The sequence below is a fragment of the Schistocerca nitens genome, chromosome 3, assembly GCF_023898315.1.
Source record: "Schistocerca nitens isolate TAMUIC-IGC-003100 chromosome 3, iqSchNite1.1, whole genome shotgun sequence".
NCBI lineage: Eukaryota > Metazoa > Arthropoda > Insecta > Orthoptera > Acrididae > Schistocerca > Schistocerca nitens.
The window spans coordinates 411,243,689-411,267,471 of NC_064616.1; the positions used below are offsets into that span (position 1 = coordinate 411,243,689).

The following is a 23,783-nucleotide window of genomic DNA, read 5'->3' on the forward strand; positions in this document are numbered from 1 at the left end:
TTGCAGCTTGTCCTTGATATCCTGGATACTATAACCGGGATGGAGTTGAAGTCCAAGCAGGTACTATACATTCTGTTGAGGACAGATGTGAAAATCTTTCTCCCCATACGAGTATCTCAACATCACACAGACAGCTCAAAGAGACATGTGCCATGTATTGATGAGTACTGTCCAGCTGAAAAATGGCACCAAGATACTGCAACATAAAAGCTAACAGATGAGGATGCAGGATGCCTGTGACATACCACTGTGCCTTCAGAGTTCCCTTGATCATTACCATCTGTGATTTGTAGTCATCTCCAATGGCTTCCCATACCATGATGCCAGTATTAGCACTAATGTGCCTCCCTAAAACATTGAAAGAATGGGACCTCTCTCTGTAGGTCACCACCATACTTGTTGACTATGGTTATCTGGGGCAGTGGAGAACTGTGATTCACTGCTGAACACAGTGTGACACTATTCATCAACAGTCCATGCTTCCCTGTCAAAGCACCCGCCCAAACACAGCTTTTTGTGTTGGGGTGTTTGTTTTGTTTTGTTTTAGGGTGCTAAAACAACTAAGGTCATATGTGTACATGTCAGAACCTTAGATGGTTGGTTGTTTGGGGAAGGAGACCAGACAGCGTGGTCATCGGTCTCATCGGATTAGGGAGGGATGGGGAAGGACGTCGGCCGTGCCCTTTCAGAGGAACCATCCCGGCATTTGCCTGGAGCGATTTAGGGAAATCACGGAAAACCCAAATCAGGATGGCCGGACGCGGGATTGAACCGTCGTCCTCCCGAATGCGAGTCCAGTGTTCAGAACCTTAGAACACTAAGATAAAAAAAGGAGTTAAAAGTGACAACACGTTGAGCCCAACTGATGGAAGAGAAGACAACTAAAAGCAAGGACTTCCTCTTGGAGAAAGGTCCACAAAATATGCTGTAGAGACAACAGAGGTCCTATACTTAAGAGTAGATATCCTTCGCCATATTGCTACGACAGATGAAAAGTAAAACATGGTCAACAGCCCATGCATTGTTCATCAAAACAGCCGACAACTCAGACGTAAAACATACATTAGAACGTAGGTGGTCATAAAAAGGGCATTCAGTCATGATATTGGTGAACCGTCAAAGGTTGATGACAATGAGCAAAAAGTTATGGCTGATCACCACGTAATAAAGGGTGATAGCTTAAAAGATAATGCCCAATATGCAGCTTAGCTAAAACGATCTTGTGGCGAGAGGTCAGCCAAGCAGCTGTGAGAGGTTTAATTCCCTGGAGCTTGTTTCCATGAAGGGAAGGCCTGTGGTGATGCCAAAGTGACACCACATGCTGACAGATGGCAACTTGTAGATCAGCAGAAGGAATGGAAGAACTAGTGGGCCTTTGCAGCAGTGTTAGCAGCCTAATTTCCTATCAGACCTACCAGACTCATTTCTGATGGAGGAAGGCAGGGTGCCACTGGGTGGAGCTCGAAATCTCTGCAAAATAGTGGCCAAAATGTTGGAGACAGCAATGGGGTCCACTATGACATCATTTTCTATGATCAGACCAGAAACTGGGAAATAGACCTTGCTCCCAGAGAGCCGTCTGAGGTTGACCCACATGATGGAAGAGGGAGTGGAACAGTTAAAGGAACTAGTAACTGAAATCCAGCTAGCTTTTTTGCTATCCCAAGGAATGCGACAACACTGTGCACGCAACTGTTTATAACAAAAGTAGTTGTCCATTGTAGGATGACAGTGAAAAACGCAGGGAATACGTCCCTGCATGCAAAATGCATCACAGCATGCCTCAGTCCACCAAGGGATTTGTTGGGGCATTAACAAATGGTAATTTGCTAGTCCGACTACTACTAGTGTCCAACCTATGGTGCGGATTGACATGGAATGTTGCAAGCAGTCCATTTTATTCTTGGATGGCAGGTGCAGACAAGGTGGATTAACAATGTGTTTCGTACACCATATGGCGACCCTCCCTTGTGATGTTCAGACGTGGTCAACAGAGCTTTGACAAGTATGGCTGCTCTCACGTTCCCATGCAGTCCAACAGGATATTGCACTATTCGACCAACTGACCAAATGGAGACTCACAATGTGAACCCATATGAGTACGTGGCATTTATGTGTCCTTCACAGTTATCATTCAACACCTGATACTGTTCTTGATGCCCCTTATATGCCCTACCAGGCTTAGTAACATCAAACGTGAGCAATACCGATGCATTGTGGTGGCTGTTCTATCTGTCACAGAGGATTGCAACTCTAATCTTTTATATATCTCTGTATGAAGTTACACTGACATCTGACCATGTCTTCTGGGTGCTTGCTTTCTCTGGAAGTCAGTGTAGAATGTATGATTAAATACATCATCAGGGATACTTAGTTTAATATAGCAATCATTTCTATTGTCTGTCAAATCTAGCATACGAAAACTGTTCAAAAACATATACAGGTAAAGATTTACAGCTGAAAGTTTGAAAAGGAAATACGAAGACTAAGAAAAAGCCACTTTTATTTTGCTAACTGCACATAATAAGATTGCAGTTTATAATACAGTTGTTGAAAAATTAAAATGTGGAGCACATAATCTTGTAACCACTTAATTGTCAGCCTTTGGATATGGTAAGGAAGTACATTAAAATCAGGTGGTATTAATCAGAACTAACATCATATTTCCAGATAATGGTTTGAACTTCTTAAGCCTGCCATAAATAAAATTGATATCCAATATAAGTACACATGCTATAATTAATTCTGCAATATTGTTACTGTCCACAGCAAGTCAATTGTAACCTAAACAATACCCATACAATGTACACAGGGTCTTAAAAAATTATTAAATATACGGAGTCCAATACTCCTGTGTGAGAGAGGTCACTCAGATACGGCTTCCAAAGCTGCTGATAATCAGTTTTTCAGTACTCCATGATATGTGATCTACCATCATATTGATACTAATCCTCCTGTTATATGTTACACGGTTCTGGAATAGCACGCTTTCAATCAGTGAGCCTCATCATACACTATTATCAACTCATTTATGATTTCCACTGCTGGTATATATGATCCATACATTTTTGTAGCTAAAATATGAAAATTTAATACAAAACAATGAAGCAGTTTACTGACAAAATGTTGTGTTAATTAAACTACTACTAATACAAATGTTCCACCAAAATTTATCAAGGGGATATTTAAGAGGGAATGTACAATTTTCAGATGTACTCCATATGTTAAGTGGGCAAATTTTCCTACTACTACATGACTGTGTGTGTTGTTAACCATGAAAAGCACACTGAAGATTCTATACTCCTAAACATGATGTTAAAGGCTCATTTCCCATGAAAGAGAAAACTTTTGCAATCAATGATATGTCTGGACATTTAAGGTAAACAGGGACAACATTGGGGAGAGGAGAGTCCCTCAGGTAGATACAATATTACTTAGAAACTGAAAGAGAGTATGTATGGAAAAAATAAAGTTACAAAACTCCAACCGTTCTAATATTCGGAACAATTTTTTAAAGGCTCTTGAACTATCATAGCTAACCAGAGTCAAATGTTTATCTACAATCAAGAACCTGATTAAGGTGGTGCAATAGCTAAAAAAAAAAACTTTATACCAATTCTGGAGAAGCAGGACTGAAATCCTCATCTGACTATTCACACTTAGGTTCACTTAACATGAATGTCAGGCTGGTTTACTGCCCAAATGTTGTCCAAACAATGCCTGTCCTCAGTCTCCAATGATCTCATCAACAATTGGACAATAAAATCTATTCTTTCTCTCCTTAGTGTCAATAAATACTTGACAGTCGTCAATGTCTTTCTATTCAGGTGTGATACCTTCCTTTTTTAATGACCTAAATTTTTCTGCATTTTTTTTTTTTTTTTTTTTTTTTTTTTTGCTTACTTTACAAATCATTATTTCTTTCTTTCTCTGTAATACCAGCAATGTTTTACTTCCCACCTTCTTGTACAGTCCACTCTGAATTTACCTGCGAACCCCATAACTCACTAATGGTTACTGTAGCAATTCCACACAGGAGTTTGGCATATAATGCAATGCAGCAGCAACCACATTTCTTAATCATTTAATCAGAAATTTCTTGCAACAGTACGCAATGCACAACTCATGTGCAATGAGGTTCATTGTAGATACTTAAAATGAATAGAGTAATTGATGGAAATCAATATTTAACATCAGAGGTTACACCTGCATCTCAAGACATGTATTCCTAATGCAAAACAAAAGATTAGAAAAATATATGCATAGATGCAAAATGAAACTAGAATTTACTTCATGGTTTGTACGGACAAATTATTATGCCTCCATTACAGTACCAAACATTTATTCCAGATTCTAAAAAATATGGAGAGCATTCTGCTCAGTCATTGAACACAAAATTTATGTACTGATCACAAATTTAAAACAAACAGGTTGTTTGCTGGGTCCCTTCAAGTTCAAATGAATCTTAATTCAAAAGTAAACTAACCTGACTTAGTCACACATGCATGTTTGCTGTAGCCTCTTCATATGTGTAAAAGCTTGTGTGTCCAACAAGGAATAAAACATCCACCCAATCTTTAATCTTCACTGTTCAATAATATTTACAAATCATAAACAATAATTCAAAGTGCAGTTCAACATCAAATTAGCTAAAAGTAACTGAAGTGTCTGTAATTCTCTGTCTCATATGAATGTGCTATATAACACTACTGAATTTGAAATAGCATTATTTGGCTCAAATGATATCTACGAGAAAATGGGCACAATCCACAGCGCCACTATCTAAGATTTCAAATATCAGTAGCCACTGTGGAAAAGCAACTGAATGGCATCTTCAAAAAGTGCCCCAAGACAATAAATATGTTACATATAAAAAATCTAAATTATGCATAGCTAAGAACTGCGTACCACTGATAAAATTTAACGCAATTCCCAGCAGTGAACATTAGCTCAGTTTTGGAGTAGTACTTCATGAGTTAGCTTCCCAAGTCTTGTAACCTTCAAAATAAGCAATTTACATAAACAAAATTTATGGCATACAATGTCAATAAGAAGAAATAACAATACACGACTGTCAAATTCCATTGGTGAGTAAATGAAAGATTCCACACAATTATTATTATTATTATTATTACTATTACTACTATTTCCTGTCACTTATTACTCAAAGTACAAATCAAACAACAATCCAAACAACAAACTGCACGTTTGTATCGGTAACACATTCTGTCCCTGTTTCATTAATCTGTGAAATTAAAATGAAACAATACTCAATTAAACTTACTCAATGAAATACACTTCACCCCTGTCAGTGTAGGCCTTCTCCCAGTTAGGTGGCAGAGGACCTAGATCTGCGTGAAGAGATTCAGGGCCTTCACCAGAATGGTAGTAACTTGGAGGGTCAGTTGGCACTTGGTCTCCACTACTGTTGTATCCTGGTAACAATTAAATACAAGTCTGTCAAACAGTATTGTGTGTATAACAAATTAGCTTTTTACTGCCCACAACAGTGTAACAAAAAAAATGCTGTTTCTCAAAATTTTCTTGCTCACTTATAAAACTTCACCGGCCAATCTGTAAGGTTGCAGTATTTTTTGTTGCAAAATATAAAGTGCTAACTAGTGGACAATGGACCAACAGTTACTGTATACAAAAGTTAAACATTTACTTGCTATCAGAATGTGGGGGTTCTTCTTTTGATGACAGAGAAATGAAAGGTTTGGAACAATATATTGATGAAAGGAATTGGCAGGAAAAACCACACAGCATCAATAGAGAGACAACATAATAGAATGAGAGGAAAATTCAAAATCTGTCTGTTGCCAGGCTTCTTTTTCTATATTTATTTAACTGAAAAGTCATCTTCAAATTCTGTTTTCTTGACAGATGAAATTTTTGTTACCCACCATGCAAAAGAGTTGGAATAAAAAGGAGTTATTTATGCCTTCAACTTACAGTTGCTATGACTGTCTACATTCCTTCCCTGGATGTCTTAAATCTACAATAAAAATAATTAAAAATGGAATAACCAGCATGGTATGAACATAAAACAAAAAACACTTCTGAGTCCCATATACTGAGAAAGTCTAATAATGCACTGTGAACCATTCTGAATATTAAATAATGCTCCTGAATCAAAACAAAATAATTTCAGCAGAGTAATTCAGTATGTTTAATAGTTCTGTTTCACGTATTACTGCTGGAGGTGATTCCTATCAATCAGAGAATTTTATAAATCCACAATAATGAGGTAATCCACAAACAGTTAAACGATGCTGTCATCAAATATTTTTAGGTTTCAACATTGATTTTACAATTCATTATCCATCAATGTGCTTCTAAATCCTCCTTCCTCTTTGCTGGATGTTCTCAAGATTTGTAAGTAAATGTTTTTTATTTTCGCAATAAATTTGGTAGTGACTTAAAGAAAAAAATAAGCTTTATGATTCCAGAGATTTAAAAAAATTGGAGATAATCATTTGCTGTTTTGTGTTAAATTATTTATTTTTTTACCATTGTGTAACTGCAAAAAATCTTCAGTTCTTTTTACACAACACAAACACATTTTGTTAATGAATAGGAAATGGCATGACATGTAACTGGTTGTCTGATCATCTTTAGTTACACAAATTACACACACTGTGCATTCATTCAATAACTGTTCTTCACCAAAGCTGCTAGTGGATGCCCTGACCATCCATAAATAGTGTTCTATAGGTGTCTTACAGATATTTGTGCTAAGTTCACAATACTCCTAGCACAGAAATGAAGTTTCTTACTGTTCAGCGCACTTGCAATAATTTGATTTTGTCAAAGTTATGCCCTTGGTAAATATAAGCGGCGATCAAAAAGATTCTGTTTGAATGTTGTACAGTCCAGAATCAGTATGCCAATCAGGCAAAATCACCATGTGCAATAAGGCAACAATTCCAGCAACATACCAGGTTGAAGATGCCTGTTAGTAAAACATCATATCCTGTCGCGTGAAGAAGTCTGTAATTAACTACTGCAAAAAACCTCCTGACAGGAATCATTGACCCTTCAAGGCTCCTTTTAAGGGACTTAAGGCATGGTGATCACATGGGGAGAGATCAAGACTATAGGGTGGGTGCTCGAGAGTCTCTCACTTGAGTTGGCACAACTTCTAGACAATGACATTTGCGATATGGGCAATTGCATTAACATGAAACAGCAGCACCCTTTGTTGCAGCTGGTTTTCGACATACATGCTGCACCATACACATTCTTCATTCTGCAACATATCTCTACTGGTATTTGTTCTTTGGCAACCAAGAAAGAAATAACAGCATGGTGGTCCCAATTGGAGGCATCCAGTAATATTGATGCCATAGTTTACTTTTCTGCATTGGAAACACACAAATACCACACTGATCCCTTGCCTACATATCAGTGGTTATATACCAGCATCGAAGTCATGCTACATAGCATATATATTGCAGCAGTGCCCTCAATTAGAAACTTTTTGATTGGCCCTTATACTTGGGACGGTACACTTTTTAGGCTCCCAGACCCCCCTGGAGATATGAAGTACTGTCTAAAACATGATATGTTGTGTATTGCATACTTTTGAGTTTGGTCACCTTCATGGTATGTAATAAAATATTATTTAAATTACCATCAAGTACATTTCCAGCAACAGGTTCAGGTTCCATGTTATTCTTGGCAGCCATTGCCTCCACGTTTGAACGATTTCGTTTGCGTTTTCCTTCAGAACTGGGATGTGCGCCAGGAAAAAGTGTCCCAAAAACTCCTACACTGTTGAGGTTCAAGTTGGAGCCACTGCTCTGTGGAGGCGAAACAGGTGCTTCTTTTGATGGTTTTGGAGTCCCATAGTGATTACCTATACATAAAATGTTATAAAAATAACTAATTTTGAAAATAAAATTTGAAGTAAAAGACAAAAGGCATGTGCATACTGCTTATATTTTACTTTGGCATCATTTATAGTTAAACTACTGCTATACAAATTAGAAATTGGGATCTCAGTTCATTGTAGCAATTGATTCTGCAGAAAGCAAATACAATGGTCTTTTACGTGAAGAAAATTCTGCATCCTTACCTTCGTAAATTCCACTTTCCAGGAGATTTCCACTTCTCTCTAATTCCATGAACTCCTCAGCACTGAGAAATGTGTAGTCCACACCATTAACCTCTCCATCTCTTGGTACACGTGTTGTAACTGGGACAGTGCGCAAGTATAAGTTATCTCTAATTGTATTTTGGAGGTCATGATCCACTGAACCCTTCTGGAATCTTGTGTTCAAGAACTGTCTGAGATCCTTAGTTATAGATGCTGAAAACAAGATATTGTAAAATTAAATACCTTTCATAAAATTCCAAACAAAGTAAACACAATGAAATTAAATGCAAATAAAAACCTTTACATAAAATAAAACTTTTATAGCTACTCAACATTTCCAATAGTGTTAAGTTTGTCGACTGATGTATAGAACAAACACAGATTATGTGTAACAAACACACAGCAATTATAATAAATATTGTGACATCCAAATTTACATTATAAGCAGTAACGGAACATCCTAAGAGCCAAAACACAAAGAAATTGAGATATCACCTACGTATCTCAACATGCATCATGACTTAAGAGAGTACAAAAAGTGCAGTATAGTTGAATTAACTAAAGCTAAGAAGCAAAATGACAACTGTTTCTCTGTAGTTCACTCGTAGCAATAGGTATACTTTGCAGACAAAACATTGTAAGTCATTTAAAACACGTGTCAGAAAGTGAACATTACTGACCACATACTATGCTAATAAATTCTAATAGCACTTGCTACAATTTTGTGAAGTACCATACGTAATCTAGGCATAATATCTCAAAGATTCACTGTGATCCAATAGTGTAGATGAAATGCATATTTTAAAAAAAATGAAAGAAAATATTTAGGGTTTTCAAGCCATTCCAGCAGAGATTTAAAAAGTAATTTTGCTACAATATGAATGCCACTTTTGTTAATTACTTTGCATTAACTGTAACTTCCTGTTTATACGAGAACCAAAGGCAGTATAAGAAGCTGAAGTCATTTAGCGCAGTAGTAAGAACTGAAATGGAAGTAGTCTGTAATTTAGAAACGGAATGGGGCACCATCACACCTGTATCTTATCAATGCAAGACAGATATATGGGGTTATGGGTATGCTGGATAGATAATGAGGAAACCCTAGGATAATATGCATATGACAAGCACTTAATAAGGGTTCTTACTTTCATATACTTGCAGCTAATTGGTGTCTTATACAAGTACTTGATAATGGCTATTACTTCCAGATATTTGGAAGTGAAGTAGCATGAGTGATATATACCCCTTCAGGTACATAAAGACAATTTATGGAATGTAGACAACTTTCAAAATGATTTCTCTGTCATTTTTCTCAGATCAACAGTTATTGTTGACAATGATTTTAATGGAGTTATCTCAGCCAGCACAGCAGAGTATAACTGAGATAACTGAGCTGCAATAGTTTCATTAACAGGCCATACTTCCCATCAACTGTTTGGTGGCTCTGCAGTTACTTAAGAATTACAAATCCTAAGGTCCACATTATGATCCCTCATCAGTCTTACTTTTTCTATAGGTTTCCTACAATTAATCTCTGACATTGCTTTCTGAATGTGGTAAAAAGCAAACCGTTCTATGGTTTGGATCACCCAATAAACAGTAGGTTCAGTTATAACAAGTTGGTTGACTTGATTCTCAGGTTCAAAGAAAGAAAGTGCATACAACATTCCACTGGCAACAGGAACATATCTAGTTAAGAACTGCTGCTTAAATCAACTTTTGTGTCGATTACTGCTTATTTTTTTTGGAGCCAAGATGATTTTTGCTATGGAATTTAATGTGTCTCATTCACAAAGATGACACCTCACAGTACATCACAATTTGTCTTTGATCTACATAATGTAGTTGTTGGAGGTCATTCAACATTACTATTACAAACTAAACACAACACAGCTCCCTGAAATTTGCTTCAAAATTTACCAACAATTCCATGGTTAATTGACCTCACTTGATAGCTGTATCTTACGTGTAAAGCCATTGTATATGAACTGTTAGTAGTCCATGACCACAAGTGGTAATTTTTAATAAAGCTATGACTCTGACTGCTTTATAGTACTGTTTAATCACAGGCACAAACACATTAGTTGTTTTAAGTCTTTCAACTACTGCCAATAAGAACTTCTTCAGAGACATGAAATTACAGAAACTTATGGCTCAATGCTGGATGTGAAGGCTCAGTCCTATAGGACACAACCTGGCAAAGGGAGATAACTTTGTATCTTTTCAATTTTGAATAACTGGCATAAACTTCTAAATGATTAATATCAATGTTGTTCCATAATGGTCTCTTCTTATATGAATAAGAAATTTTATAGAAACAGTGGAAAACGCTATGAAGAAGAGCAGAATATCCACAAAGAAACCAGCATCCAGTCGTAATAAGGAAAGTGGTGAAATGAAAAAAAATTCTCTTGATAGCTCTTCATTGTTAGGTAACAGAAACAAGTATTAACAGGAAACTGCTCATATTCTTTTTAACTGATTATTGTGCAAAATCTTCTATTTTACAGTTATCCAGACTACAACAGTGTCTGCTTCTTATGTTGGTGACACACACATATCATTAAAGATGTGCAGGTGAGGAAAGAGAAGGAAGTGACCAACATAACATGTACCACTGATTAACAAAATCATGCAGTTTCCCAATAAAAATTTTCCCCTCAAACTTTGAAAATTAATTGATGAAAAATACAAAGAAAGTGACATACATAATACTGTCATTATTTTGTCATCATGAAGATGAAATACAACATGCACATATGTGAACATTATCTCGATTTATGATAAGACACTCAGGTCACAATCCCATATTGCTAAGTTCTTAAAAAACTTTAAAACATGGAATTAATGAAAACTCGCGTAAATATTTTAGAAACTAAAATTACATGACAGTACCCACTGATTGTCCACCAAAACTGTGTTTTATTTAAATACACACATTAGAAGGACAGCTAGGGGCTCAGCTAACTGTACAGATACCTTTACAGCCACATTAATGCCTTGGAGGTTCTGTCTGTGGATAGCTATGCTGAAATTAAACGGAGAAATGTGCAAAAATAATCTTGGAGCAGTGGGAATATTTTAAAGTCATATACAGGGTGAACATTAATAAAACTGACACACTTCAGGGACGGATTCCTGACTGGAAGTGGAGGAAAAAGGTCCAATGAATATATGTCCGAAAATGCATTGTTGCCATAGTTGATGGCACTGATGAATGGAAGTTTCTCTGACGACATGCCATGTGTTTCTTGTGTGTTGTATGCTGTGCGATTGTTGTAGCACACTGTTAGCAGTAGAATGGTATGGTATTGGTGTTGCGAACAAGTTGAGATGGTTTTTGTGTACGGCCAAGCAGACGGAAAGAGTCGAGCGTCAGCACGGCAATACCAAAACAACTACCCTCACAGTCACCAACTGCATCACACAACATTCCTTGTCCTTTTTGAGTGTTTGTGTGATCGTGGGTCCTTTCAGACAGATGAATGTTCAGGGAGGCAGCAGACTGCATGTACACCAGTTTCGGAGGACTGGGTTCTGCCTCTTACCATTTTCATCAGCTTGGCCGTACACAAACACAATCTCAGCTTGTTCCCAACACGAATATCGGCTATTCTGCTGGTTACATTACTTTGCATCAATCACACAGCCTGCAACACACAGCTAACACACGGCACACGGTCAGAGGACTTTTGTTCATCAGCACCATCTACCGTGGCAACGGTGCATTTCTGGACACATGTTCGTAGGACCTTTTTCCTTCCATTTCGAGTCAGGAATCTGTCCCTGCAGTTTTTCTGTTTTATTAATGTTCACCCTGTATACCTGTGACGTTATTTTGTATATGACATCACATTACATCATGTTACTTCACTTTTACTCATTGTAAATATTCTGTGTGCTTTATATATACATGTTGCAAAGATAAACTAAAATTTCGAATAACTGTAGGTTTTCACAATTTTTAAGAATTTTTCAATCAATGATTTGCTGTTTGGTTCGTGTTCTCAGGCGAAGTGTTACAGGAAAAGGCGAGGTTACACCCTATCTCCCACGGTTTGGCAAGCTTTGACGTGCTTCGTGGGATGAAGCGACTCAAAAGTAGCTACAGAAAAAGGGTTTCAGTCAATATACTTCAGTTTTTCTGAATTACTCTTAAGCAGCTGAACTAGATACAGCCATCTAGTACCGTGTACTGATAGCAGTGGCAATGCATCCTGTCGCTGACTCCAAAAAACAACAAAGCCGTTGGGGAGGCATCTTGTTCCACAAAAGCTCTATCATAACTGACAATTCAGAGACACTGGTCGAAGATGGTGCACCAGGTGCGGTGCAGTGCCCCTCAGACCAGCGTGACACTATTCAGGAGCGATGCCCGGCTAAAGGAGTGCTGTAGGTGAAAAAATGAATGCACAAGTTTGGGCAGCTTCATTCCGAAATCGTGCGCCGAGGAAAGACGATGGCAGATGTATCGTCCGATATAAAAATCCACCACTCGACAGTACATACCTCCACCGACAGGGCGGAATGCAACACCTACTGTGGTTTCCGGCGTATTCGTAAACTGCTACCGGCATTTACCGTGACTCACCAGCCCGGACTAACTTCTGTGGCCAGTGGCGTCCGCTAAGCAGAGCTACGTAGTAACACTCTGCCGGCAGTGGTATCACACAAATCGAGTCACTAATCCTTGACACGGTGGCGTAATGCCTGCACATCGCAATGGAGACGTGTCCTTATTTACACCTATTTTAACATTCTACGAATGGCTCTGCTCCTTTCATAGATACACTTGGGCTTTCTCGAAGGCACCGATGGATGTTTCTGTTGTCATAGTGTCGCTATCCTAGTAGTCATTCTAGAAATCGAATTAAAGTAGCAACTCATTAGATCTTCATTCATTCGCGTATGGAGCCGAATAGTATGTTCTGACAACTGCGTCCCGCGGACCAAAGTTCGGTGCTTCCTTACCCGAACGCGTAGGTCTTCGTTGTCTTATCAAAGCGAAGCGATATTAGTCCACACGTGGTCGTTAACGACGCCGCAAGCATTCTTGGCGGAACAACCATTGGACAACCTAATTATTCATTATGAATTTCACTGTCGTAGGAACATAATAAACACAGTTATGGAACAAATGGTATCATTAAATTCATCTTCATTTCTATTTCACGGAGTGTCATTTTCTTTCATTGGTAATTTCTTTAATTTTTGAAATCATCATTCATCTTCTGATTTGATTTAGTTTTCTCATTACTTATTGGTATTTACTTATACCTCTACATATACTCAACAAGACACTGTACAGTGCATGGTACCGATATAGAGACATACTGTCCTAGTCCACCCGGATACTGGTCTAGGAAAACAACAGTCTTTATCCCGCCGTCCGGTTTTCCGCAAACAGTGTCAAAAGAATTAATTCTTAAGAAACTAATAACTGAGCCCACGCGACGTAAAACATATTTGATTCAAGAAATTTGTCTCCTTGCGAATTAATCGCCAAGACCACGCATGTCTGGCGCCGTACTTACACGTCGAACTATCGCATGCGCTGCGGCTTATGACATAAATAAAATACAAAAATTCGTAAGAGAACAACATGATTTTTATTTAACATTCTTCCTCGTGCACACACTCACAGTCAACACACACAATTCTCTGTCGGATTTCTCCTCTTGTTGCCAATCTTTGAATAATACATCAAACATTTTATTATACCAACATCAAATGAAACAACAAGTTCACTGTTACCAGTCACCGTTTTATTTATTTCCACGACGCGTTTCGAAGGTTTAAACCTCCATCATCGGGTGGATTTACATTAGTAAGTATTACATTTGTGTGTGTGTTGTGTTACGAGTTTTTGGAGGAACTCGTAACACAACACACACACACAAATGTAATACTTACTAATGTAAATCCACCCGATGATGGAGGTTTAAACCTTCGAAACGCGTCGTGGAAATAAATAAAACGGTGACTGGTAACAGTGAACTTGTTGTTTCATTTAATGTCAGTAACAGTCACGGTAAAGCCTAACCTAAAAATGTTCGCATTTAAAGTTATACCAACATCCCCCTCCTCAAATGCAATTTTTGTTTTTGGTAACTGTGGCAATGGTTTTACGTTCTTGGCGAATCATACAAAATTTAAATGTTTTTATACTTAAGTTTGCAGAGCATGAACTAAATTATTACATGAAAACGGTTGTCACTTAATACATTTCTGAAACAGAATTCACCGTAACAGCATTTCTAAATTCCTCAAACTTTGACCTCTGCAGAGCTTTGCTAAGTATGTCTGCCAATTGATCTTCTGTACTATAATATTTTTTTTTTAAACAAACCTCTCGCTGACAGAGTGGAATTTCAGATCTATATGCTTATTTCATTGAACTAACTGTTCTGACTTGGTCATTTGAATACCACCCAAAGTCTTGGGTATAATCGGCATCACAATACACATTTAAACGAATAGTGTCATCGTCTTCATTTTCATACAGAAAAACTATAGTTATTGGAATCTTGAAGGTACCTCAAAGTTCTTTCGACATTTTGATGGTCTCTTTTCTTTGGATTTTCTGCGAAGCGGTTCTCATAAATGACCGCGAATCCTAGAGTGTTCTTGATGTAGAAATATTCTCTGCCCGCATCTCGTGGTCGTGCGGTAGCGTTCTCGCTTCCCACGCCCGGGTTCGATTCCCGGCGGGGTCAGGGATTTTCTCTGCCTCGTGATGGCTGGGTGTTGTGTGCTGTCCTTAGGTTAGTTAGGTTTAAGTAGTTCTAAGTTCTAGGGGACTGATGACCACAGCAGTTGAGTCCCATAGTGCTCAGAGCCATTTTTTGAAATATTCTCTTCTGAGTCCTCATTATCTGTATCCTTACGTATATACCTAGATTTTCTACCGCAAATATTTCAAAATTCTTCCGACGTTTCTTCAGCACGTCTTCAATTTTCTCTAAGTCTTTCCCTGGAATAATTCCTTCATCAAAGTGCATTGTCATACACATTTCTTTAGTTTCTTTTTTAAATATGCACTACCCTGACTTCAACGGAATTAGCAGTCCTGTTTTTACGAAATCTCACACTTTTATTCCATTTGGATGTCGCTTGTCTGAGGCCATACACAGCTTCCTTCAAAACACAAATTTTTCCGACCTCTGTTTCCTTCAGGTATCTTTATGAAAATCTTTTCATCGAGTTTTTCATGGAGATAGGCTGTTTTTACATCAAACACTCTCACATGGAAATTTTTCTCGGTTGCCATTGCAAACGACAATCTTAGTCAGACGATAATCTTAGTCAACAGACATCTATTACTGGGCTGAATAATTCCTTGAAATCTATATCCTTTTCTCGTTGAAAACCTTTGACAACCAGCTTTGCCTAATATAAACCATCCTCTTTGAGTTTAAATATCCATGTGCTTGTCGATATCTTTCTCTTTTGTTTCCTTTTCTTTCATCAACTTCCATGTGTCATTCCGTTCAAGTGATTTCTGTGTCTTTCGTGCACTTTTTTCTGTATCTGGACCATTAACTCATCCTTCATATTATGAAAGTATTATGGTTTCGTTATTTCCATATCTCAAGGACTCTCTAGATTGCCTCTAACCCTAAAATTGCAGTTTCTTTTCTTTCCATTACATCCTCTTCCTTCTTTATTTCCTTGATCTTGAATTTTATCTACTTGATTGTTAGCGTCATTTGTTTCTTCAATAAAAACACGATTTTTCTCCACCGTTTCTTTTGTCATTCTCTGTTCAAATTCAGCATGTCTTGACATAACAATATTTCTTCTTTCTGCATCAGGGTCTGTAGCCATTTCAAGCAAAGCCAAGGAAAATGTATGAACTACTTTTTTATCTACGAGAGCTTATCAACAAAAACAAACTGATTTTTTCTGAAGCTTCCATGGTAATTTCCTATCTGCACCATGAATATTTGAAAAGTGCTGGTTTTTATATATAATGTCCATAGGCGATAACACTCTCATATCGGTAGGTTGGTAGTAATGCCCTATTTTACAGATACCCTTCGCATTTCGCGTACCAAACAATGAAAGTGAAGCGAGAGGAATACTACGGTGCAATAATAATATGAGTTCGTTTAAACCACACAGCCACTGACACTTACGAAAAGCTGCACAAAGTGCACGGTGAAGATGCATTACCTCGCGCAACGTGTTTAGGTGGTTCAAAGACTTCATAGAAGGCCGGCTTGTCTGTGTTAAGCAAGATGTGTCTGGTGTTTCGGCTTCGGCTGTGACTGAAATCTACATCAATACAGCTGCTCTGATTGTCCTTGAGGATCGGCGGACAACATTACGTCACCTCACTGAAGTACTGAGAATTTCAGATGGCACTGTCTTTACAATTATGCATGATCATCTCCACATGACCCGTGATTGTACACATTGGGTGCCACGCCTGTTGACTCCCGAACAAAAGGCTGTGTGAATGGAGACAAGCCGCGAGGTGCTGCGTTTCTTTGCTGACGGAGTGAATGCGTTTCTGGAAATCGATTATCACCGGTTATGAGTCATGGCTGCATCATTGTGATCCTGAAGGAAAACGAGACAGCACAGTGTGGAAATCGCCATGTTCTCCAACACCAGAAAAGGCGAACGTTGTTTCCTCTGCTGGGAAAGTCACGGTGATCACATTTTTTGACTGTCAGGGAATGATTTACCAGCATGAAGTTCCCCCTCACACTACTGTTGTAGCAGCATACTACACGTCAATATTGGCTCAACTCAGGAAGCACACTGCAAGGAAACGACCAGAACTTTCTCGGGCTGGGTGGTGACTACATTACGACAAAGGGCGGCCTCACGTCGCAAATCAAGTCGTCCAGTTTGTGGCTACCCACATTATAGCCCCGATCTTGCACCATGTTTTTTTTTTATTTTTTTATTCCCATCACTAAAGGCAAAGCTTCAGGACATTCGACTTGAGAACTCCAAAGCAGTGCTCAAGACAAGTGAGGTGATTCTTAAGGACGTGACTTGGAACGGCCTACACCCTGTGTTCGAGGACTGTCAGAGACGCTATGAAAAGTGCATTCAGGTAGGAGGGGACTCCTTTAAAAATGTCATGTTAACACTGAAATGGACTAATAAACATCAGTGAAAAAAAAGTCAAAAAAGACTGAGGTCTTTGTTGATCATTCCTTGTAGTTTCTTCGTGTGGCCTGGATTTTTCATGATCCAAAAGTTTGAAGTCTTGGCACAACTTATGTTTTCCCCAACCACTTTTATTCAGTTTTAACTATGTGATTAAACTGTCTTTCACTTTCCAGCACACATTTTCTTACCAAGCTTGCAGCCTCTGACTTACATCGTAACATATATAGGTTACACAGAGCGGAGTGAAATCATTTAACAATCACGTGGTATCAGTATCTACATCAGTATCACATAGATAAAAACTGAATAAAAGTGGTTAGGGAGAACATAAGTTGTGCCAAGATTTCAACTTTTGGATCATGAACAATCCAGGCCACACGAAGAAACTACAAGGAATGATCAACAAAGACCTCAGTCTCTTTGTGATCTCTCAAAAGGCCTTTGATTGTGTAAATCATGGAATTCTTTTAGATGAGCTAAATCATTATGGTTTGAGGGGGGCAGTGCACAAATGGTTTAATTCATACTTAACTGGAAGAATGCAGAAAGTTGAAATAAATGGTTCATGTAATGTTAAAACAACAGCTGATTCCTCAACTGGGGGGCTATCAAGTACGGGGTCCCACAGGGTTCGGTCTTAGGTCCTTTACTGTTCTTGATATACATTAATGACTTACCATTCCACATTGACGAATATGCAAAGTTAGTTCTTTTTGCTGATGATACAAGTATAGTAATAACATCCAAAAACCAAGAACTAAGTGATTTAATTGTAAATGATGTTTTTCACAAAATTATTCAGTGGTTCTCAGCAAACAGACTCTCTTTAAATTTTGATAAAACAGAGTATATACAGTTCCGTACAGTAAATGGCACAACTCCAGTAATAAATATAGACTTTGAACAGAAGTCTGTAGTTAAGGTAGAATTTTCAAAATTTTTAGGTGTGTCCATTGATGAGAGGTTAAACTGGAAGCAACACATTGATGGTCTGCTGAAACGTCTGAGTTCAGCTACGTATGCTATTAGGGTTATTGCAAATTTTGGAGATAAGAATCTCAGTAAATTAGCTTACTATGCCTACTTTCATTCATTGCTTTCGTATGGCATCATATTCTGGGGTAATTCATCGTTGAGTAGAAAAGTATTCATTGCTCAAAAATGTGTAATCAGAATAATTGCTGGAGCCCACCCACGGTCATCCTGCAGACATCTATTTAAGGATCTAGGGATCCTCACAATATATATATTCACTTATGAAATTTGTTGTTAATAATCCAGCCTAGTTCAAAAGTAATAGCAGTGTGCATAGCTATAACACCAGGAGAAAGGATGATCTTCACTATGCAGGGTTAAATCTGACTTTGGCACAGAAAGGGGTAAATTATGCTGCCACAAAAGTCTTTGGTCACCTACCAAAAATGGTTCAAATGGCTCTGAGCACTATGGGACTCAACTGCTGAGGTCATAAGTCCCCTAGAACTTAGAACTACTTAAACCTAACTAACCTAAGGACATCACACACATCCATGCCCGAGGCAGGATTCGAACCTGCGACCGTAGCGGTCGCGCGGTTCCAGACTGTAGCGCCAGAACCGCTCGGCCACCAGCGGTCACCTACCAAACAGCATGAAAAGCCTGACAGATAGCCAACTAACATTTAAAAATAAGTTAAATTTCTAGGTGACAACTCCTTCTACTCATTGGCTGAATTTTTAGATATAAATTTAAAAAAAAAAACTTAAACTTTAGTGTCATGCAATATTTTGTGTAATGTAATATCTTGTACAGACATCTTTTACTAACCGACACGTTCCACATCATTACGAAGTGTCGTATTCATGATCTATGGAACAAGTATTAATCTAATCTACTACATTTTGGGAAAGCTCGCTCCCTCCCTCCCTCTCTCTCTCTCTCTCTCTCTCTCTCTCTCTCTCTCTCTCTCTCTCTCTCTACACACACAGTTCAGTATGAATTAATTCAAGTGCTCCTGTTGCCCACAGTGGAAAATGGTTTTCTTGTTACCTTAGCTCTCACATAAGCTTCACACACACCCCTTTTTTTTTTACTTCATACAATCCATTTTTGTTTTTGTTTTTGGTCATTCTAAAATGAGGATTTTATCTCTATAAATTTGAACAACATGTTTATTAAACACAACTGTGGAACCTCTCTCAGTGATAGCATTTAGATTGCTACTCTGTTCAGGAAGACATCCAAATTCCTTGAGAGTACAGTTTTCACCCAGAGTTTCCTGTTGCTGTTAATTTCACTGATCCATATTGGCAGGCAACTTTTATAACACTACCAGAGTCTTTCAAGTTTGTTAACTTTTCCACTTCATTACACATGTCCTGTACATGCAAAGTCAATAGCCATGGACATTTTTTCTTTCTTGTTATCTTCTTCTGAAATAATTTTTTGGTTCCGTTCATATGCGACAAACGCATTGTCTTCTTTGCTGTCTCCTTTCTTTTTTCCTTCAGTGATAGCGTCCCACGTGGCTTAAGTACTGCTGCTTTTGAGCACTTGTACAACACGAAACTTTTAATTTTATTGAGATGTTTTTAAGTATTTTCTCCTTTTCAACGTTCCATACGTGCTAGGATATTTCTTAGTTTATTACGCGATAATTTTACATTTCTCAGCTTATTTCGCAATAATTTTACGTTGTTCACATGCACTTCGTTTCTTTATTTTTTTTTACTCTGGGTCCATAATCCGTTGCGTTTTATTCGATTGTATAGTTATTTTATTTATCGCGCAGTTTTTTTAAATCACAATCTTAAATAAAATACAAACAGTAGCACATGCAATTTGCGGCAAGACATTTAATTTTAAACCTAATCAATTGCGCCGTTCGTTTCCATCGGGAAATGAAGAAAGTTCCACGATATGCCCAGCTAGAACGTTCTGTAACAGTGTGACGAACAGCTTCCCTGGCTGCTCGACAGTCACATTTTGGAGATGGAACCCAACCCCACATGTAAAGACAGTCAGCGCTGCTGCCGGGATTGGTGCGACTTCTGTTAATTGTTGTCCAGATTCTGCGCTATTTGTGGAAGGCAGGTTTCTTTCTAATGCAAAGCATGAGACTCTGTCCAGTCCCGTTCCCAGGAGCTAAGACTAGTCCAGTTCTATGGCTGTTTTCATGGATGGTTTTCTTGATCTAAGCCGGTTTCTTTTTAGGATAACAGCGTCTTGGGAGGATAGGGAGTTGCGAGTAGCCTTGTAGGCGTTCAAACTCACGGAAAACAGCTGCTTTTCGTCGAAGACAGGTGGTGGAATGTGGCTCAATATGAGCAGCCATTCAACGGGGGCTGATCTTCGTGTACCAACTTGTAATTCTTATTGTGTCGTTCTACAGTGCATCGAGCATTTTTGTGTCACCGCGCTGCTGAACAATACATGAGAGCCATATTCCGCAATAGACTAGTCCAAGTGCTGAAGTGCGCAGTTTCAGTATCGGAGCCCCAGGTTGTTCCGCAAAGCTTATTTAGCATGTTATTCCTAGTTCGTATCCTCGTTGCGGTGTTTTCCACACGATTCTTGCAGGACAGCGTCCGGTTCAATGTAACCCCTAGATATTTAGAGTGGTGATTGTGGTGAAGTAGCTTGTCACCAAAGTGTACCTGGAGCTGCCTATTCGCCGCCCTATTGCTCAAATAGAAGCAGGCTGTCTCTGTCTTGGCGGGGTTTAGTTTCAGTCTCCATTTCTGAATGGATGTGAAACCTTTCTAAGACTAGTAATATCTTAATCTGAACATTATATGATTGTAATAAAGCAAACACTGATTAGAGGACAACGGGATTTTTATTTTCGTCCTCGCACGCACTCTCATAGTCACCACAGACAACTATCGGTAGGCTTTTTTCACTTGTTGTCAACCTATGAATCATTCACCAAAAATTATATTTTACCACCCGTTCCAAAATCAATCACAGCAGCTCTCTCTAATTCAGTTACTAATGGGCGTACGATTGGGAGTTGCGTCGTCGCGTATTGCTACTGCGCACACGTAAGCAACGTGTACCTGCCGACCACTTTCGATTCTCTGTGGGAACCACGTACTTTTTTCTGCTGGTGATCTTCTGCGGGGAAATAAGATGGCCACATGGCTTTATCAATGTTCAGTCAATGATCAATGAAAGTTATAATCACAGTTCATAAAACCATAAGGTTACTAAAACTTGCTTGTGAGCATAAGCAAATAAAAGAATTCTGTTCAAAAAGTTCCATAAAATGATGATAAACTTCGAACCAAAAACATAAATAATGTAATCTGCACCGAAAATAGCACACAAGTTGAAGAAATTCGTTGGCTCGCACGACGATCACCAGGTCATCGCTCCGATAACAGTCGACAAGAACACCATAGTGCTATGCTAGGCACGATCCTATTGTAGGTGGTACACCCATGCCTTCTTCCGGCCATAACTTAACGAAACAGTCATTGGGGGAAACAGTTTAACACAGACTCCGAACCACGGTCCACCTTGAATTTTTAACATTTACAAATCACTGCCAGAGATGAAAGGAGAGCTAAGTGACAGGAGAAGAGAGAAAAGAGAGAAAAAAAATCCTAGAAGCAGCCGGGAATCGAAATCCGTATTTTGGTTTTTGTAACAACTGAGCCTCCATAAAATCCAATAAATACTGCCTCGTGATCTGTGACTGTTAGACGAGTTACTTTTGAGCGCCTTCCGCTATAAATGTCGATGGATTTACTCATTTAATTTTCCGTTCATTTGATTGTCCTATGTAGGAAGAAAAACCACTGCGACACGTTAATTTTACTTTTACGGTAGCCATAGATAACATTTCTCGTCGCAAGAGGCGCAAACAGTATAGTAGCGGCAAAGAAATGGCGGGGGAAACGAGACGCGGTTGTCGGCTGTCGGTGTGAGGCGTGTCCTTGAAAGCCGGCTGCATACTTGGGACGCCGCTGCCGCTGCTCCTGCGGACCAAACCGGACGCTGCCGCCCACCACGCCTGCACTTGCGACCTCCTTGTTTATTTACTTATCCTGCTCACGGGGCTCCGCGTACGCTCAAAACTCAAACGTTTTCACCATCAACGCTTACAAATGCGCCTATTAACTGACCCGTACGCTCTAGGCACATCATCGAGGAAGAACGTTTTCCTTTTGTGTCAGACTCTTCACCTTCTATATTTCTACATCTACACGGCTACTCGTCAAATCACACTTCAGTGCCTAGCAGAGGGTACATGGGACCACCTTTACAATAATTCTCTATTATTACACTTCCGAACAACGCGCGGAAAAAAATCGAACACCTATATCCTTCCGCGCGAGCTCTGATTTCCCGTATTTTATTACGATGATCGTTTCTCCCTATGTGGATCGGCGCCGACAAAATATTTTCGCACTCGGAAAAGGAAGTTGATGATGGAAATTTCGCGAGAAGGTCCCGCCGCAACGAAAACGCCTTTGTTTTAATGATTTCCTCCCCAAATTCTGTATCATGTCCGTGACACTCTTTTCCCTGCTTCTAGACAATTCAAACTGAGCAAAAATATCACTTAATACATAAAATTCATCGAACTATACATGTTATATACTTACATCTATATGTTTGCAGTCTAACAAAACACTTGGGAATAATACACATTAATATCATACAGTCACAAATGAATGATTGCTGTGAACAACAGAACAACTTATATTTGTGGATTGTATGTACATATGGCACTTGGCGGTAATTGGTTGACAGATGTCAGTCTTCTTCAGCTTCTATATAGAAACGCTTCTACGAGTATGTGTACACAGTACTTCTTGCAACCGAAAATAATAAGATCGATATATATCGATCTCAGTTATGAGAATCTAACAAATGAATTCTGTGCAGATGGGCTGCGCAGCTACATGATCAAATCTCATCCCAATAATAATGCTGTCGATGCTGAAAGTGTTTAAAGAGACCAAGGAGCTAAGGTAATCAATCTCCTGTTCACCCTGCAGAAAAAAACTAGTGTACCCAATCTGTCTGCATATACAGTATACCCAATCTGTCTGCATAGACAGTAAATTCTGCATATAGAGAAAGGATGTGTGCAAATGTGAGAACGCATTCTAAAAGTCTGCGTAGCGCCTGAGGCGGAACATGGGAACCATCCCGATATTCGCCTAGTGGGATGTGGTAAACCGCCTAAAAACCGCATCAAGGCTGGCCGGCGCACCGACCCTCGCGTTAATCCACCGGGCGGATTCGATCCAGGGCCGGCATAAAACCCTCTTCCGGAAGCAATAGCGTTAACACGTCTGGACACCCAATCGGGTCATTAATAGTGGATATTCTCTTTCTACGGCAATTAAAAGAAGCGAATCATGGTTGTGTTGGTACTTTAGGCTGGGTATCCGCATAATGCTTTCCCCTGAAGAAAGATGTAACGTCCGCAGCTCATGGGTTCGAACGTCCGGGTTCGATTCCCGGCGGGGTCAGGGATTTTCTCTGCCTCGTGATGACTGGGTGTTGTGTGCTGTCCTTAGGTTAGTTAGGTTTAAGTAGTTCTAAGTTCTAGGGGACT

The 23,783-nt window shown here is 39.0% G+C and overlaps 1 protein-coding gene across 2 annotated transcripts in view; it reads right to left on the minus strand.

The window, feature by feature from the left end:
• Positions 1 to 23,783, minus strand: part of LOC126248356 (membrane-associated guanylate kinase, WW and PDZ domain-containing protein 1) — a 408,513-nt gene that overhangs the window by 129,039 nt on the left and 255,691 nt on the right. For both annotated transcript variants that reach the window (XM_049949272.1, XM_049949273.1), the window contains exons 2-4: positions 8,081 to 8,314; positions 7,637 to 7,861; positions 5,285 to 5,435 (exon numbers count right to left, since the gene is read on the minus strand). In XM_049949272.1, coding sequence (XP_049805229.1) covers positions 5,285 to 5,435; positions 7,637 to 7,861; positions 8,081 to 8,314 — 610 coding nt within the window. The remainder of the gene's footprint in view (positions 1 to 5,284; positions 5,436 to 7,636; positions 7,862 to 8,080; positions 8,315 to 23,783) is intronic.